Source organism: Pholcus phalangioides, unplaced genomic scaffold, assembly GCF_987345545.1.
Source record: "Pholcus phalangioides strain wild (caught in Gottingen) unplaced genomic scaffold, Ppha-v1.0 ptg000007l_1, whole genome shotgun sequence".
Classification (NCBI taxonomy): Eukaryota; Metazoa; Arthropoda; class Arachnida; order Araneae; family Pholcidae; genus Pholcus; species Pholcus phalangioides.
In genome coordinates this window covers 46,338,610-46,357,387 of record NW_028301600.1, presented here as the reverse complement: position 1 = coordinate 46,357,387, position 18,778 = coordinate 46,338,610, and the positions used below count along the sequence as shown (strand labels likewise).

General features: G+C 33.9%; 1 protein-coding gene across 3 annotated transcripts in view; it reads left to right on the top strand.

Annotated features, from left to right (window-relative positions):
• LOC149085376 (CUB and sushi domain-containing protein 3) overlaps positions 1-18,778 on the top strand; it is a 48,762-nt gene that overhangs the window by 3,833 nt on the left and 26,151 nt on the right. For all 3 annotated transcript variants that reach the window (XM_089233362.1, XM_089233363.1, XM_089233364.1), the window contains exon 2: positions 11,301-11,480. In XM_089233362.1, coding sequence (XP_089089488.1) covers positions 11,301-11,480 — 180 coding nt within the window. The remainder of the gene's footprint in view (positions 1-11,300; positions 11,481-18,778) is intronic.

The following is an 18,778-nucleotide window of genomic DNA, read 5'->3' as shown; positions in this document are numbered from 1 at the left end:
TCCTACGCAGTCTTTAACTGAATTTCTTCAGAGTATCAAAGACGGCAAAGCAACAGAAGAATTCCGGCAGCAAGGGCATCGAAGGCAAGTGTAGGGCACTACCCACTGCCCCTGAAAATCGGCAAGTTGCCACGGCCAAGGGCGGGGGAACCCGTCTCCACCATTTGGGAGGTCAAGTTACCGAACTACCTCAAGGGCAAAACAAGTAGAACTTCTAGTTCCTTCTAATGTAGTTGAGAAACATTCTCTGCTGTTTGTAAATAATAGACCTTTTTCTTCTCTCTTTCTCTCTGAGATGACCTCCTATGAGTAAAATCTTAGCATTTAAAGCTTCTCTCGACCATATTTTTCTTATTTTTTCCCCAACAAGTCTCCTTAAGGCCCCTTTTCCAGGTCAGCATCTAAAAACACGGTTACGAACTTTCAATTCTCTAATGCTCAGTTCTACCGTCAAGTAGTCCTATATCTCACACGTCATTTAGGAATTTTTGTCTGATAAAAAGTCTTTGTAACTTTTTTGCTCTCATATCAGCAATAAACATATATTTGCTTTTATTTTAATGACCTACCTGTAGAACCTGTAAAATTTTCCCGTTCCTGATGATGTCTGACCTACTTATCAAATTTTAATGGTCTGGATATACGACACAAATATGCCTTATACATTTTTTTTCACTATCGCTGCAATTGGACAATCGAATTACGAGAGATAGGGTATTTCTGATGACATTTATAATCTTCAATCAAAGCTTTAAATTTATCAGTAAGATGTCTTGAATGAGCATTACTTTAGGCGCAATAGGTGGCACTAGCTAGAACCCATGAAATCCTGGATTACGTGTATGTCTTGACAGATTTCAAGATTCTCTCTGTGATAACAAAATCCCAGATTTTAGGACAGATTAGTCAATGCACGCCTCTTTTAGACGAGATGAAATGATAAGATTCTAGAAAATACTGTATCTTAAAAAATGCATGTAATCCATAATTAGACGGAAGATGATTGCTGTTTAATGTACTAAAATTTTACATGTCCATGTAATAATGTAATTTAAGGCAACTGACTACGTTCGAGACACTTTTTTTCAAAATAGCGTGGTTTTTAAAAGAATCTATGGTTTTAATCATAATTTAGTATAGAATAAGAAAATCGAGTAAAATTTTTGAGATATTCCACATGTTTTCGAAATCAGCCTATTTTTATACTTGCGGCAGACATTGTACACTTAAAACCACTGCATATATTCATTTAATTTTGATACAGTGCGTTGCTAGGACAGTTGTCTGTGAAATGAACCAGAAGTGCTAAGGAACACTAAATATTTTCTGAAATAAATCAATTTTTGTGAATAAATACATGAATTTTGACAAAAAAGTCCAATATTTTATATTTAAACAGCCGTAAAATATTAAGTTCTGAACATATAGCCAAGATTCTAGTTTATTGTGCAGCTAGTATTATTTAAAATACTGTTTAAAAATTTCATTAAAATATCTTGCATGCTTTTTGAGAAATTAATTTTTGCATGCAACAAAGTAACGAAAACACGAATCTTTATAAAACACGTTTGAAAATTATTCGTTGCCTTTCAAACCATTACTCCAGATGAATCAACTCAGCTATAGCTTTTTTCCTACTCCTTAAATGTATAAGAATAAAATTTTTGCATTCTGTGAGTAAAATTCTTTGAAATATATTAATGAAAAAGATTTCGACACATTCACAAAACTCGTCATTTGAAGGTAGCCAAGTCTCCTTATGTAGTAGGTTGTTTGTGTTGGGGGAAGTCTAATGAACCCACTTATATAATAAAGCGTAAGAGTATATATATAAGGCGTAGAAAAAAACGACTTCTTCACCAAGATTCATTCACCTTAGAATATAGGTCATGGGTGCGCCTAAGACATTCCATTCTCTTCCCCTTCATTGCCCTTTCGCTTGATTCAAGTCCAAATGCCTTACTTTGAACATCTTCTCTGTTTCGGATCCCAGTCACCTGTGGTCTTCGAGTAACTATTTCTTCTTAGCACTTAGCAGTGTCAAAACATAAAATCAATGAATCAATACTTGCAAGATCCGTTCTGTTCTTGTATTTAATTTTGGGGTCTCAGATAGCGTGTCGCCCTTTACTTTGGTTGATTCTTGTGAGAATTCGTGTCTGACTCCTAACTGTGCGTGAAGATTTTAGTATTATACTATAAATTAAATTTTCCTTCTCTTTTTTGTAATCTACATTATCATGTTTACCTATACAACTTAAATTTCTTCATTACAACTCACGTTTACTGAAATTTCTAATGTATATAGATATGTTCACCTCATTCATTTTACTCTAATGCACCTTTTGCTTTCTACCTCATTTATTTCATTATTGAATTGTTTTTTTAATTGCACCACCACCACACAGCTTGTCACATAATTTTTAATAGTTCATTAATATTTTTCTTGCATAACAACACTTGTTCATTCTAATATTAAATATTCAATCGTTACTTTTCACAGACATCCAGTAAGAGCCATCATTGGATATGTTGTATTATCTGTGGGGTTTTTGTTCATGTTGTATGATTACATAATATCCATCTATTTTTATTATATTGATAGCATATATCATAAAATAAAATTTTCGATCGCTATTAATAAATATGACTGGATCACGTGCTTGAAAATTCTTCGGCAATTCGCCCATAGATCAGCTATCTAACTTGTTTATGAAAAGTAAATTAAAGTCAATAACCTCAACTTTTTACACAAATATTAAGAGATAAAGAAACATTCGCCCATATCGTGTGGTCAGTCATGTCATTACGAAAACAATTAATGCTTAACAATCGCACGAAAACAGTAACATTTCCAAGAAACAGAGCATAACGGAACAGCGTGTAAATGTGGACATCTCACGGGAAAAATTGCGCAAACTAGCATGTTATCCATTTTTTTTAAAAAACAAGCTAAACATCGCACGACAACATGAAAATACCACATATCTACTCTCTCTCAATAACATCAGCCGGCATTTTTTTTTTTTTTTCGTGTTCAATGATCCAGTTCATGAATGAACACGAAATTTACACAGTACTTTTACGAAATTTTAGTCTTTGTATATCATAGGGTTGGACCAGTAAATAAAAAGAAAAATTGGTCTTCGTGGTCAAAGATTCACAAATAGTTATTGCTTTGCGTACAACGTAGTAGTTTTTTTTGCTTAAAATAATTATCCAAACCATATTCTAAAGCATTTTGCCTTAAATGTTCGGTGAAAACCACTATTTAAGTTAATCACATCAAAATATTTTTCATAACAATCAAAGTCTCAGTATGATATTATTCTACACAATTTTATTTTTTTAAATACTCAAATTCGATGTAAGTAAAAATATAGCCTTCGATTAAAAATGTGCATGTTTATATGGCGTTCAACCTAATCAATATTCTTGAAGCAGTAGGTTTATACATGTTTTGCCAAAATTTGCCTAATGCAAGCTTTATTCAAATGACTCGTTGCCGTGAATAAAATCTTTGTGTTTTCAGCTGGTTTGAGCTGTTTAACGGCATTATTCTAATTTGACTGAACAGGAAGTAATTGAACTCACGGAGGGTTAATAATGTCTCTGTGCGGGCCACGACGTGCAGAAAATATTCTTTTTACCACCTTCGCAAAGTGTTGTTTTTTTTAACTTCCAACTAAAATATGTCTACCGAAAGATAAATGTACAGTATTATGTAAACGAATGGCAGAGATATGAAGTTATAGTAACTCTAAACACAAATTTGTTGCTTGTAATCGTTACCAGTACGATATGTGCGAGTTCGATTTTTTGTTTAGATGCTTGTCTTGAAGGCTTGGTATCGAATTCGAATACATATGAGTTTAAAATATGTATGTGAAAAAATAGTCTTATATGGAAAGAGTTTTAAGGTGAATACGCAGGGCCGTATCCAGACTGCGATAGCCAGGGCACTGCCCGGGTGTCCCAAGCCAAACGGAGGTTTCATAAAAATGTACACTCATTTTACATAACTTTTTTTTTGCCCCCCCCCCCCAAGAAAATGTCTGCCTTGTGGCCCCGAGTAGGTACGCTACGGCCCTGTGAATACGTCTTCAAATTTAGAACCGTATTTTGTAACCGAGCGACATTAGAATGAGAGAGTTTTGCCACGTAATATCTTCTAGATTGATTACAGCAAATAACACCCAGTATCATTACATAGGCAAAGTTTCCGTACATCTTACGTAAGCAATCGTGCAATATTTGCACACTCTGCTCGAAAGGGTTGAAAAATATATCTATTTAATAACGTTGCGGTTTATGAACTGCGAGTTTTAAATAAGTATTAACCCTTAAATGCTCGATTTTTTTGTCTTTGAAAGCCGGAAAATTCTTCAAAAAAATTTTTTTTATTTCGAATCATACTGTTTATACAGGGCCTAAATGAAGTCGAGCCAAGCCTAAGAAATCGTACATAAAATAAATGTATTGAAAAGTAATGCTACTTTCCAAATATGTAACTACCTTTTTTGTAATTCAAACTGTAGTAAGAAAAAAATTCTTTTTGGGAACTTCAAGATAAAAAAAAAAAAGAATTGTAAACAAATCAATTTAACGCATTAGTGAAATCACAACCACACATACTCTGTAACAAACAAAGAGTTGTCATTAGTTGTAACATCTGCCAGCAAATTAAAAAACATAAAATGGAAAGAATGTGACCTGATGTGTGAAGGTAATTCTAAATTTTTATCTTCAAACTGGCTGCAGTAATGAACTTTTAAAAAATTCTTTGCACATATATATGCAAAGCTACGCATTTCTAAGGGTTAAAAAATCGTTTATAAGTTCTTTTATCCATACACTACGATCCGTAAAAACAATAAATGACCCTAAAGAATTAAAATGAAATTTTTCAGTAAGAAAATAATAAAGTTATGAAGTATTTTGTAATATTTCGCCAACGATCTTGAGCAAAATATGCAAAATCAGTTTACATAGGAATAGTTAAAACAAATTCAACGATAACTCATTCGCAATGAGAAAGAGCCACAGCTCACAGGTAGAATATAAGAACGCCTCTGTCGAATCCAAAAATTCATAATGCCGAAACATTCCTGTTCATGTCATCGAAATCGAATTTTGCGATAGTACTTCAAAACAACCTCAAGGCATTCGAGAGAAGCTCAGAATATGAATAAATATAGACGTGTGTATTCACTGAAAATGTTAGTACTCACTAGCGAGAGTGTGTGTCTCCAAACTTACTCATCATTTTTTACCGAATATTTGAAATTGGATCTGTAATTGGGTTGCGTATTTTCATGTGATTTCTTAGATGGTTCTCACATAAATCAATCGATCCAATTTCTATAGTGTAGAGGTAATAATTTGCAGCTTGACCCGCTCATACGATGTTGATGTGTTAAATTGCTTACCAGCCACGCGTGTCCAATTATTCCGATATGTGGTTAGCTCTTCCTTTTCTTTCTTTTTTTTTACTATTTTTCTCACCGTTTTTGAACTAACGGACAAGTTTATAACGGCTATAAGAGCTTTTATTGGGCATGGCCGGTTGGTTAGCGCGTTCCCCGTTTTTTTTTTTAATGCAGCAACTTAGCTTTGTTGAATAAAATGGCTGCATATTGTTGTAGCAACTGCTGCTGCAGTAGATACATAGATAGATCATCGTCACAGTTCAATCGACACGGAATGAAAAAGAATAATTTAAACGCTTCCGCATTTCGCTCATCTGATTTTCTCTCAGTATTCTCGGCAGACCTATATCCTAGTGGTATGATGACGTGTTTGTTACGATACAAGGTGTGGGTGCTTGAATATTCTCTTTTGTTTTTGGCGATGGTGATGATTTCCTTCATAATTACCATCGTTATAGATTATTACAAGCGTTTCCCACGTAGTCTATTCTCTATCTGGCAAGGTAAAAAATCTAGCAAGTTCGTCGTGACCAAGTTCATTACCTGGCGTTAGATTACGAATACATAAGCATCTGATTAATCTGTTGTGGAAGAGAAAAACATTGGTATCACATTAAGAAGCACAATGAACAATAAAGATAATAATAATGTAGTGAAAATTTTACAAAAAGAGACTTCATGTAATGTTGATCATAAAAAGTCTTCAAAATGTGGGGAAAAGTCCTAATAATATAGTTTGTAATGAATGAGATCTTAGAGTCCGATTGTAAAAAAAAAAACTTAGTTTAACAAACTCACTTAGGGTTGAACATAAAAATGATGCACGTAGATTAGACCAGCGTTTTTCAACTTTTTTGAACCCAAGGTTCACTAAAATTTCTGAAACCAATTCAATGTACCTTTCGGATTTTTTGAGTTTGCAAGCTCATCGTAATTACCGAAAAACAAAAATTAAATTTGTTTGTCTGTTATTGACGAATCAATATTGGTGAATTATCTCAAGAAACACAAAAATTTCTTTTTCAAACAGTTCACATTGACTATTCGTCGTTATTACGTCATCTTTCAAAATCTCAATGGTTTTTATATACAGGGCAGTAAGGAAAGTCCTTGGGCCACATTTTTACTGGCAACCCATTGATCCTGGAGGCATATTTTTAATTAGAAAAGCATCCAAATAACGTGTAGAACTTAGATACGTCATTCATATTTCAAGGGTTTATATTAAAATACAAGAACTAACTTTTTATACGGACACCCTGTCCGCAAAAACCCCAATTAAAAAGTTGTTGCCCTGTCTCTTCTGAGGCTAACAAAAACATTTCCACGTTTTTAAGTAAAATATTCACTGAGGTATTTGAATTCAAAAATTCATGAAAAATTGGGAAAGAACAGTTCGATAGTTTTTATCGAACAATGCTTTTTTCCCTTACTTGTTCTTTCAGAATTTTTCTTAATTTTTGAATTCAAACATCTCAGTGAATAGTGCAGTTAGAAACGTGGAATTGTTTTTGTTGGCCTCGGAAGAGACAGGGAAACAACTTTTTAATTGGGTTTTCGCGGACAGGGTGTCCGTATAAAAAGTTAGTTCTTGTATTTTAATACAAACCCTTGCAATATGAATGACGTATCTACGATCATCCAGGTTATTTGGATACCTTTACTAGCTGGAAGTATGCCTCCAGGATCAATGGTTCGCCAGTAAAAATGTGGACTAGGGACTTTCCTTATCATCCTTTATACACATAGGGGAAACTATTATACCTTGGAACATTAATTTCAAACTTTTTTTTTCCAATTTAGTTTTTACCGTAAAATTTCTCTGAGACATCGGTGATATTTAAATTACCTTGCTCATCTACTATAAAAATGATATATGGATTTAAGAGCCGGCTTAAATAATCCAAGGTGTAACATTGGGTCTTGTACCTTGAAACATGTAATGTTGTACTTTGAAGCAGGGTAAAATTACACAGACAAAAATATATATATATATTACTGGAAAAATAATAAACTAAGTATTTCTAATATAAATCATATATTGAAATAAAGAATATCAAAATAATAACACAAATATGATTATTTATATACGCAAAAGTAACAATAATGGAGGTAGGAACGTATTTATGTAGGTGAAATGCATAATTTTTGTACTTGTATAGTGGAGAGAATTGTATGTTTACATCTTCAATCTTTACTTCTATCAGTTCCTGTGATGCTAGGTGATTTCATTAGGGATACAAATCCGTGATCTGCTAATGATACAACATTGCTATATCTGGCACTAATGAACAGTGAAATATTTTCTAACTTCCCTCTTCTCCTAAGGAAATTCACTTAGTTAAAGTTTTTGTTGGACGCTTGCCACTCTAAACTTAGTTTTTCCAACAAATTTCACCAGGAAATAACCAAAGGTGTATGGAAGAGAAGAAATTGGGGTAGCTGAAGTTTTCGCAGAAGAGAAGTATAGAACTAAAATTTAAAATATAAATTGTATTTAAAAGTAGAAGAAAAAGAGTTAAACATTAGTGTAACATAAGTATTCCAGGGTGAACTAGGAAAATTTCCAGTTTCCTACTATTTCAAGGTACTCGATGTTCCACCATTCGTAAAAAATATTATTAACTTCATTCACAGTGCTTCGTATGATTGAGCACTTGGTATGATCCATCAGATGATTGCATAGATTATAGTTACTAAATATAGTTCATTAGACTTGCAATGTTGAGAAGAAACACGCCAAAGACAAGCGCACAATTTTGTTACTAAAACGTGCCTACTTGCAAAATCTCTGTCGAGGTCACACACATAGAGCTGAAAATAACATTCTGTTGTAAGGATATGTATTTCTAATCTCTTACACTCCAAAAACTTCAGGTAGAAAGTAATACTACAAAAACTGTTTCAAGATTTACTATGGTCAAGGTACAACAGTTCCTCCTATAAAGTGCAAATGAAAATTCACCGTAACAACAAACAAAGCTGTAACAACAAACTAAGGCATCGTGTATAATTGCAATTGCAATTCCAGTCAAACTAATTCTGAGCCAAGTCATCTCATAGAGTACTTTGAAAATTTGATACTTCAGGAATTTTGATATTTTTCTATAATTCGATATATTGATAATTTAATAAGTCATTCGTTATAGATAAAAAGTGATTCATCAAAATACTTAATGAGCATTTCTGTGAAAAAAACTTAATCATAAGAAATTAATGAATATGGTCGAGTAATCTACTCACCTATGAAATTGGATTTTTTACTGAATGGAATTTCATGCTCGACTTCTTGTTGTTTAGAAATTTTTTTTTCAGTAATACATACCAAGTGTCTTCAAAAGACAAACTTTGAATCTAAAATTGATTCAATTGTCATGTATATAATAGTTTTGGGACAGAATGACACGCCTTGTATGATCCATGATGCGTAATACAAAAAAAATTTCGTCCATCACAAAAAAATGGCACTGCACTTTAATAAGAAGTGCCGCGAAGAAAAGAATATATAATAACCGCGATTTCTCTTCTTTAATGAAGTTTTTTCCCTGTTATTGTAATTATCATCAGAGCAACTTCATTCAACCATTAAAAGAAATCCACGTTATCGAAAAGCAACTGGGAAACAACAATGGCTTCTTTTCAAGTTTTCTAGCCTAATAAGCGTTTTGTGTTCGATCTGCAATACAATGTCGAATGAAATATTGTTTCGATACTCTCTGAATAATAAGGCGGAAATTAAATTCTGTAAACTCGCAAGAATATAAAAGAGGAAAATCGTGACACAGTAACGAAGTACGTACAAAAAAAAATGCTAATACAAAAACCCGCCGGTAGATTGACACATTCAGAAAATCTATCTCTTCCAAAACCGCCATTTTATTAAAAAGATCAGGAAGTACATCATCATCATTGAAAACTATAAGCCGTAATAATCACATGTTATACAGAATTTTCTCATCAATCATTTTTTTTAAATAAAAAGACCCTGACACGTTGAATGAATACAGCGATACTCAATTAATATAGTGGGAAATATGTCTGGTAAGCTAGATTTATATATTGAAAAATATATTTTTGTAATAAATTATTATTGCATTCATTATAATTTTTTGACGCGTTATTTATTGTATGTATATATATATCATATGTTTTTTTTATCGTATTCATGAGAAACAAAACTTATCAATAGCTTATTTTAAAATGATTAAAATGTCAATTTTTAGTCATTAAAATAAATATATAAATATATTTTTTTTGAATATGAATAAATAAGAAATCCATTTTTCTTACAATCTTGTTATTAAGATTTTTCGGACTATACTACGGCTGGTATCTTTGTGTTAAAATAATTTATATCCGTCTATATGATGATTTATGTTTATTGATGCATTTTATACGTGAGCAAGGTTTCACTCATATATTTGCGTACAAATGACATGAAGTTCGTCAAGATGCCTATATCAATGATAGAAAACAAGATGCCTATATACAATAATGTATTTCGAGTTAAGAATTTAATTCATTTCTATTAATTACTCGTATCTCGAAACAAAATTTCCTATGTGAAATAATATACCTCGCTTTTATTCACGCTTCCAAAATACTAATTGCTTACATAAAACTTGATTAGCGTAATACAGTATATTCCCAGGACTAAACCTGAAGAGGTGCGAGGTTGCAGCCACACTGGGTCATAAAATATTTGGACCGTAAAACCGGATTAAAACATAAAATATTTTTGTCTTTAACTGCTGAACATAGTAGCTTAACTAGCTTAAAATTACTAATTTATAAATCTGTATACCAAATCAAAAATACATGTCCTGTTAACAAACATAAATACAGATAGGCTTTTCGACTGGCCCCAACCAGGACTTTAAATGTAACTTCCTAGTGAATTTATTTAAAAATAATTTAAAAATGTGTGGTTAGGATCGATCCTCGGAACTCTAAGCCAGAGAGCCCTATCAGTCTTTCATTCGTAGAAGCCATGGATACGGACATTGTATAGGGATCAATTATTTTTCTCAACAGGTTACAAAATCCCCAAGCCTGGGAATGTGTATTTTACGTAGAATATAAATATTTTGGTTTCCCAGGTAAAATACAAAAGCCGACTTCGAATTTTCCAGAGCACCCCAGCTTTCATCAGAAGCGTACACAGGAGGGAGGTATAGAAGGCTCTTGCCCCCTCCCCAAGCGAACAAAAAATTAATAATATTGAAATAAAATACCTTTTTATGCTATTTTAATCAATTTCTGTTTTTGGAGATTGGTAACTCAAAATTTCTCCGGGAAAAAAAATTTCTGTGCCCCTTCCAAAAGTCGATCGTGCGTGCGCCCCTGGCTTTCATGTATCAAATGAGCTTCTTCTCACACTTTTCAAGCTCGTAAGTCGAAAATTTGCTCAAAGTTGGAGCATTTTCAGAAAATATTATTTGCACGTGACTTGAATTAACTAAATCGTATCTCGAACTCTATATACCACTGTATAAATTCTTTATGACCCGGAAATTTATTATTTCCGATAATATCAGTTGAAGAGCGAAATTGACGAGTCATTTCATAATTATGTAATAATGATTAGCGTGATTCTAATGCATTCAGCCTCCGAATATTTACTAACGGTGTATATGACAAATACGTTAGTTACTATCTCGAGACGCCAAGAGATTTTTTGGATTACTAACAATTCACAACCGGAATAACAACCAAAGTCTATGGGTGACTCGTACGGTATTCGTGTCACGTCTCAAAATGTATGTATGTGAGTAAAATGCCAAAAAAAAAAAGTCTGAAAAATATGTTTCTTCATTTTCTTTTTGCTAACGGTTATCATCATCGTTTTTGTTGTTGTTATTCCTGACCTAGCCAAAGCCTGCGGGTATCCCGGATCACCAGCGCATGCAAGCATCGCCTTCTCTACGGAGGTCATCAGCCCTGGAACTGTAGCAACATACACCTGCGACGCCGGATTCGAGCTTTTGGGACCCGCTAGACGAGTCTGTGCCCCCAACGGCACATGGGTGCCCCAAGGCATTCCATTTTGTGGTGAGTGTGTTAACAACGGAAAAAGAAAAAACCTTTAAACCATTATTTTATTACAATGATCTAAAAGAACGCATTCATTTATTTTCTGTAAGCGATGTTTTTCCTGCATCAAATGACGTCATCGCATCATTTTTCGAATCCTAGGTCAAGGCCGATGATGTTGAGATAGAAACATGAGATTACTTGCTAAAAATGTTGGTTAATCTCCCTCTCTCTCTTTCTCAAGATGAAAGATATATTATTTTTCTTTTAAATAATATAGGCATAAAGAGAGGGGAAAATGACATGCAAATTGGATAGATTTATTAAAAATTCACTAAAATTTTGGTCAAAACGATTTTAAAAAAATGTATGGATTTTGAATAGAATTTATAATTCGATATAACTTATGGGAATAGTAGAAGGACGCGTATTTTTCTGGCCCGTCTAATATTTTCGCATTTTTTCATATTTCCGTCTTATCAATAACACGTCATTTTTTTTACGAATTCATCATCTTCACTGCAATCGTAGATATATACATTTACACCTCGCTACAACGATATAAAGATAAATCCCTCTACAACGATATTTTTTCAAGTCTTCTTTGGAAATGTCTATACTCTAATGTGAAACAGCTGCCACTCGATATAACAATAATCCCTCTGAAGCAATATTTTTCCTTGGTCCGCAGGGCATCGTTACATCGAGGTTTCACTGTAGATTATTTGCGTAACTTTATTACTACAAATATATAAATATTAAACTTTTTTTTTCCTACGAAATGTTTTTTAATTAACTGCTTTGTGATTTTTCTCTTTGGTAGTGAGTTTGAATTTAAATTGGAATTTCTATTTTTTACCAACTAGCAATTTTTTTTTTATCATCGATTGCATGTTGCATGTTGCGGTAGTAACTTATTTTCCTGGTAGAAAATCTTCTCTGAAAGAAAAATTGTATTTTTACGATTTTTCTTACAGAAAAAGTCGCACAACTTGAGAAATTTTTGGAGCACCCATATTTTTCTCTTTATTTCATTCTCCAAATATACACAATAAATACCTTTTGTTCACTAATAGATATTAAAGTACACACCATCAACGATGATGGCGTAAATTAGACGAAGACAACGTTTTCTTTTTTTTTATGGCAAAAGCAAACACGACGATAACGTCCTAACCTGATAGGTTTGTGTATTATTTGGATCATTTGCACAGAATGCTCTCGTTATTATGATATTGACCTTAATTATAGCAGCTTTTTTTTTTTTTACTTTGGGCACTTGATCTTTGTGAATCACAACGGTATAATTTACTTTACCATTAACGATATAGTAAATTTACTTGGAAATCGATATCTCGAAAAAAAAAGGGTTGGTAAACTAAAAACTTCTCAGAACAAATTTCGTGATATGTTTCCACATTAACCTAAATACATTCTAGATGAACAGATCTAAATTATTTGGGCAGTTTATGTCATCCACACCTTCTGGACATTGATATAAGGATGTCTTCTTAGTAAAATAAGCCGTTTAATTATGTCAACATGGAATTTTTTTTTTATTCGTCCATACACCAGTAGTTAAACAAGGAAACATTATAGTCAGGTTGGCATTTCTGAATATAATGCTGATCAAGAATTCTGTGTGCGATGTCTTAAAATAATACTCAGATAGAAAATTAAATAGACTTTGTGAACTATCTGTTTTCCACATGGTCATCGTCACCAAAGTGCAATCACGTAGGTCTAGGTGTGAGTTCCACCTATGGATGTACTCACCCATCTATTTGGAATCGGCTCGGAGCTGTAAGTTCCGGTCTATTTAGCCTATCCGAGTGCAAAATGACCGTGATACAAAGAAATGGGATTCTTGGGTCATTTGGTTCATTCAGTGCCCAAACAAGAGATTTTTCTTCTTCGATGTTCAAATTATACCTCGGCAAATTACGAGAGTAAATTATTTTTTTCCAATGTTTATGACGAGACTATAATGGACTTATATTCATCAATGTCCGACTGCCCTATTGATGGAAAACACCAAATGAAACAATAAAAAAAAATAAGTTCTAACATTGACATACTTTTGAATCCGTCTCTATCATATTTCTGTGAGACAAAGAAATTTCTTTGGTAATTTACTGCCTCTGCTGCTGCTTCATAGACCACGAACAATGGCATCCTTTTTTTTCGGAATGGTCTTTGAACCGTGTTCGGACTTTTTGAAAAATCAGGTGAAATTCGCACGCGTCATGAGAATGAATCTTTTCTTGTCAAAATAGAAACACGAAATTTGCTTAAAAACTGCAGATGCTGCAGCAGAACACATAGACATTCATTATTATTATTGATCATCATTAGAACAGAATAACGTTGGTTTACGTCAGACATCTTCAACCAATGCATTTTAAAACACCCAAACATCGAGAGTTCTTGAGGCTTGTAGTTCAATTCGTACTTACTAGATACTGATTTTTTACGGTTTCCATTCAAGTTGCTTTCAAAGTTTTTAGCTTCATGTTCGTGAGTGAAAGGTAGAGCACGTGTGTCAGAGTTGTCATATGGAGGCTTTTCTGGTCAGTATTGCCAACAGTAAAAAAAAATTTCCACACACAACTAGGTTCTTCTTCAAAAACAACTACAAACCCGCACAAAACAACCAGAATTAATTTCAGCCATTATAATTGTGACAGTAGTATTGTGTTGATAGTTATAAAAAGTTAGCAACACTGCTTCTGATGTTGGGTGTAGACTTTTTTTTTGTCTGAGGACAAATCCGTGTGAGTTACAGACGGAGCACCGTCTGTAGCCAACACGGGAAGAAAAGTGCTCGTATGGCAGCTTTTACATATGCATCATTGCGCATAATCATCAAAATTAAATTATTTGTACCGAAATCAGTACTGAACGACGATTCCATTACACAGCATTTCATATCCACGATTTTTGATCCCCCTAGCACACTCCCAAAAAAATATATGCGCAACAACAAATCCGGTCCATCTAATTTTACTCATATAACAGCAGTAAAACTTTTATCGCATTTATTAGGAATAATGTGCATATGCTGTTGTCCAATAAATAAAACGTTTTTTAGAGTTCTTTCCTTTAACCTTTAGTTTCTACCCAGAGTATAAGAGTACTTGGGTCTTAGATAGAATCTCATAAACTGGTCTTTAATATGTGGCCCGCATTCCTCTATTGAGGCCCCCCCCCAATTCTTGATCTTCACGTGTACTACAACAACAACTACTACAAAGACAACAGCTCCTGGCTATCAGAGAAGTGACTTGGGTGCAGCCAGTCCGTCTCTGTTTCTTGTATAAAAATGTGTTTTTTCTCCAACCGGTTGCCAAAAAAGAAACAGGAAGAAAGACTATATGGATTTTGTTCGATGTTTCTTTTCTGAAATCCTTTCTTTTTCTTCCCTTTGCGATCATCTTTATCTAGTCTTTTCTTCTTTTTTTTTTGCACACAGGCGTGGAATCTTGCCCCCGTGTGGACTTAACATTTCTGTGGAAGATTAATCAACGGCTGAAAAATGCCAGCAGCGAACCGTGAACTCAACACTGCTTTGCTCATAACCGTAACTTCTTAGAGTAAAGAAGAAACAAACCCCTTCTGGGTAGGCCAGTAACGATGACTGGTATTTACGAAAGCGGTATTTTCCAAAGTTATTACCACAAAAAGACTAAAAAAATCGGCTTCATTGGAGAACTAATGTGCACATCGACGAGGTCTGTGAAAAGATGTCTGCCCTGCTCTTATACCTGGTGCTCTATCGACTGAATAGGGTTCACAAATAACTTTACATGCCCATTAGACACTAAAAGCAAAATTTTAACATTCGCCATTATGATTTTCCATTCCCCAGGTAAATTTCTATTTCCATCAAATCATCTGAATGAGGAGTGCCCAATCGTTTTAGTTTTCTGCGCTACGTTGGAAGAAGAAAAATTGATGCCGTTTAAAGGGTTTAAATACACTTTAGAGGAGTGGTTCTCAAACTTTTACCATCGCGACTCCCTTGCTATGAAAACGTTCTTTCCTAGCTCCCCAGAATAGTCTAAAAACGAACCATTTCAAAGCACTGAACAGGCATGCATCAATGTCACCAGCTCGCCGCAACGCACACTTTGAGAATCACCCTTTTAAAGTGAAACATACCATTACAAGCCAACTAAAATCAGTCGACGTCTTTCACCCTTTCTTTGGTGGCAAAAATAAATAAATAAAATATTTATTTAAAACAAAACTGAAATCCATCCGAAACAGTATTAAAATACTGTGAGTTGAGTTCAAAATATAAATTTCTTCGACGTTATTTATATTTAAATATATAAGTATTACTTCTTCAAATGAGGAGCTTCACAACTTGCAGAAAATAAAGGAAAGAACAGAATGTGTATATATGGAGGGTATATATACAGGGGGAAAAACCCCTTAATCACATTTTTGGTCGAAAATAAGCTGAAGGCGCACCGACTGTTTGATTTTAAGGTGTAGATTCTGAATGTCCGTAGTTATCGTCTTAAAAAAAAACCCATCATTGCATTTTAAATCAAAGTAGGGTTAACACATTTGCTCTTTTGCTTTTTTTTCTATATTCACTGATAAACTTTAAATTGAGCTTTTCCTCGAAATCGCTTTTTATGTAATCGCGGGGTTTTTTCCCCTTCATATATTAAAAGACAAACTCGAGAAAAAAATTCGAAACATTCCTTCGCAGCTGCTGTTTCTAACTTGATATGAATATTGTATACTCAACATCATTTTGAGTAATGATTCTTGGTGCGTTTTTGAATTTATAATGCGCTGTGTTATTAAATAAATAGTTGCTATTAATTTGGAATCGCTTTTTAGACAACATCCATAGCCATCCTGGGGCGCCAGATGATCCACCCACTGATTCAAGAACTACTTTCGTCGCAGAATCTGTTTCATCGATAACTAAGAAATAACCTGGGTTCTCGCCAGACTAGGAACACATATACTAAAAATACCGTACATAATTCTCATTTTATGATATAGATCAGTGTTTCCTAAATTGATCAATATCGTCCCTTGGAGGAGGGCGGTAAAAGTTTCTCTTTGAAAATGCTGTTGTTATCATCTCTTTTGAATTGGCGTTGTTGGTACCACCATAAAATTGATTTATAATGCAATTAATTATGACGCAACAAAAAATTGTAATTGATTAAAATGATCATTAAAATTCAGTTAGTTGTTCCACATTTTAAAGTTGTGTACCTCACAGCACTTCTGCGTACCACACAGAAAGTAGCTTCACGGCAACTTTATTTACGGTTACGGACGGTAGTTAGCACAAAATACCGATGTTATTAAACACCCTCGGAAGAACAAACACTGATGACGAATTTAAAATATATCGACGGTGATTTTGAGAATAATATAAACAATATCGTTGTAGCGCTTTTGAAATATTGTCAAAAAAATATCGTTATAGAGGGGTTTATCGTTATATCTAGTATCGTTGTAGCGAGATTTCACTGTATTGATAGAAATAGGACTTAGTGTTCTATACGTATGTGTAGTTAAACGAAAGTACTGCAAAGTAATAGTTCGTCCCAATGTTCACGAAAATGGACATACTGCCCTTTACCTCCGGCATATAGGTATATAAAAAAAAAATCTTTTTTCATAATGACATTTTTGATACAAACTTGAAGTTTGTTATATATTAAGGAAGTTGATTCCAGAACGATATGCCTCGGCACCCCACGTTTCCGTGACGTTAAACGGTGAGCCACGAGATATTTTGGCGATCAATTTCTACAATGTGGAGGTTGTAATTTGCCGCTGATTCCCAACTAGTGAGTATCGGGACTTCAGCGGGCCACCGAATTTTTTGTGGATCGAATAGAGATGCCGAGAGATATCTAAGTTTCTTTACTCATTCCCAATTGCACAACGCAAAAAAAAGTGTTTACCTCTGACTTGGAAAGTGTTGTCTGGGAAAGTATTCAGTTAATCGCCTCATCCATCACAAAACCAATCTACCCATTTAACCTTTTTCTTATCAATACGTAGAAAATTTTTGAATTTAACTAAAAAATTATCCATTTCATCGGTTCAGCCTTTTATCCGGAATCCACTTGAAGTGGTCCGACTAACTTAGGCCGGAATTACACATAAATGTTTTACAAAAGTTCTTTTATAAAACTATAAAAATGCAACCAATAAGCTTATTATGCCGGTATTACACTACAAAAGCTTTATAAAATTCTTTTATAAAAACTTATCGGTTGCATTTGCTCTAATGTAGCCGGTGAGCTCATAGGTTGCATTTTTAAAGTTTTATAGCAGAACTTTTATAAAACGTTTATAGTGTAAACCGGCCAAACTATGACGATATCGTTTAAGAAGTGTAATTTATTACGAAAATAAAAAATGAAGCCAAACTGGGGATTCAACAAGCAATTTATTGACTTCTCGACAAGGTTTCAAGTATGATTATTCGATGGTAATAATCTTAAAATTGTAAATCCCGACTAAAATTCCATTTCATAGAAATTCCCATTTGATAATAAAACTTTTAGTAAAATGACACCGAAGAAAATAGCATAAATTAGCATTTTAATGACTATCATACTCAAACGAATAAAAGTAAACCATACATGTTCAACCTATGACCCACGGCCAAAATGTGGACCCCAAACCTAATTTTGTGAAAATGAACTAAAGGTCAAATAAACAGATATATCACTTGAGTAACATGCGGCACAGTTTCAGAACACTCAAGCGGCCCGCGGGACAATTTCAGATCACTTAAGTAACCTTCGGTGCTATTCCAGATCACCTAAGTGATCAGCGGTGCAGTTCCACATAACTTAAGCGGCTCACTTCTCATATTTCCAGATCACTTTAATAACTCTCGGCACATTTACAGATCACTCAAGTTATTCGCGGTACATTTCCAGATCACTCAAGTTATTCGCGGTACATTTCCAGATCACTCAAGTTATTCGCGGTACATTTCCAGATCACTCAAGTTATTCGCAGTACATTTCCAGATCACACACGTCCTACTGCACACACTTGAGTGACCAGCAGGGATATTTACAAATCACTTGAGTGACAAGTGGAATATTCACAGATCAATTGAGTGACCCGTGGAATATTTAAAGATCACTTGAGTGACTCGCAGTACAATCCCAGAGCACAAATTATGCAGAAATATTATTAAAAATATTATTTATCGATAGATTTATTTCAAATTTTTACCACGTATATTCGATTGTATATGCTATCCTATCCAGTTCAAAATTTTACATACCTCTAATACTTAATTCTTTTAAAAT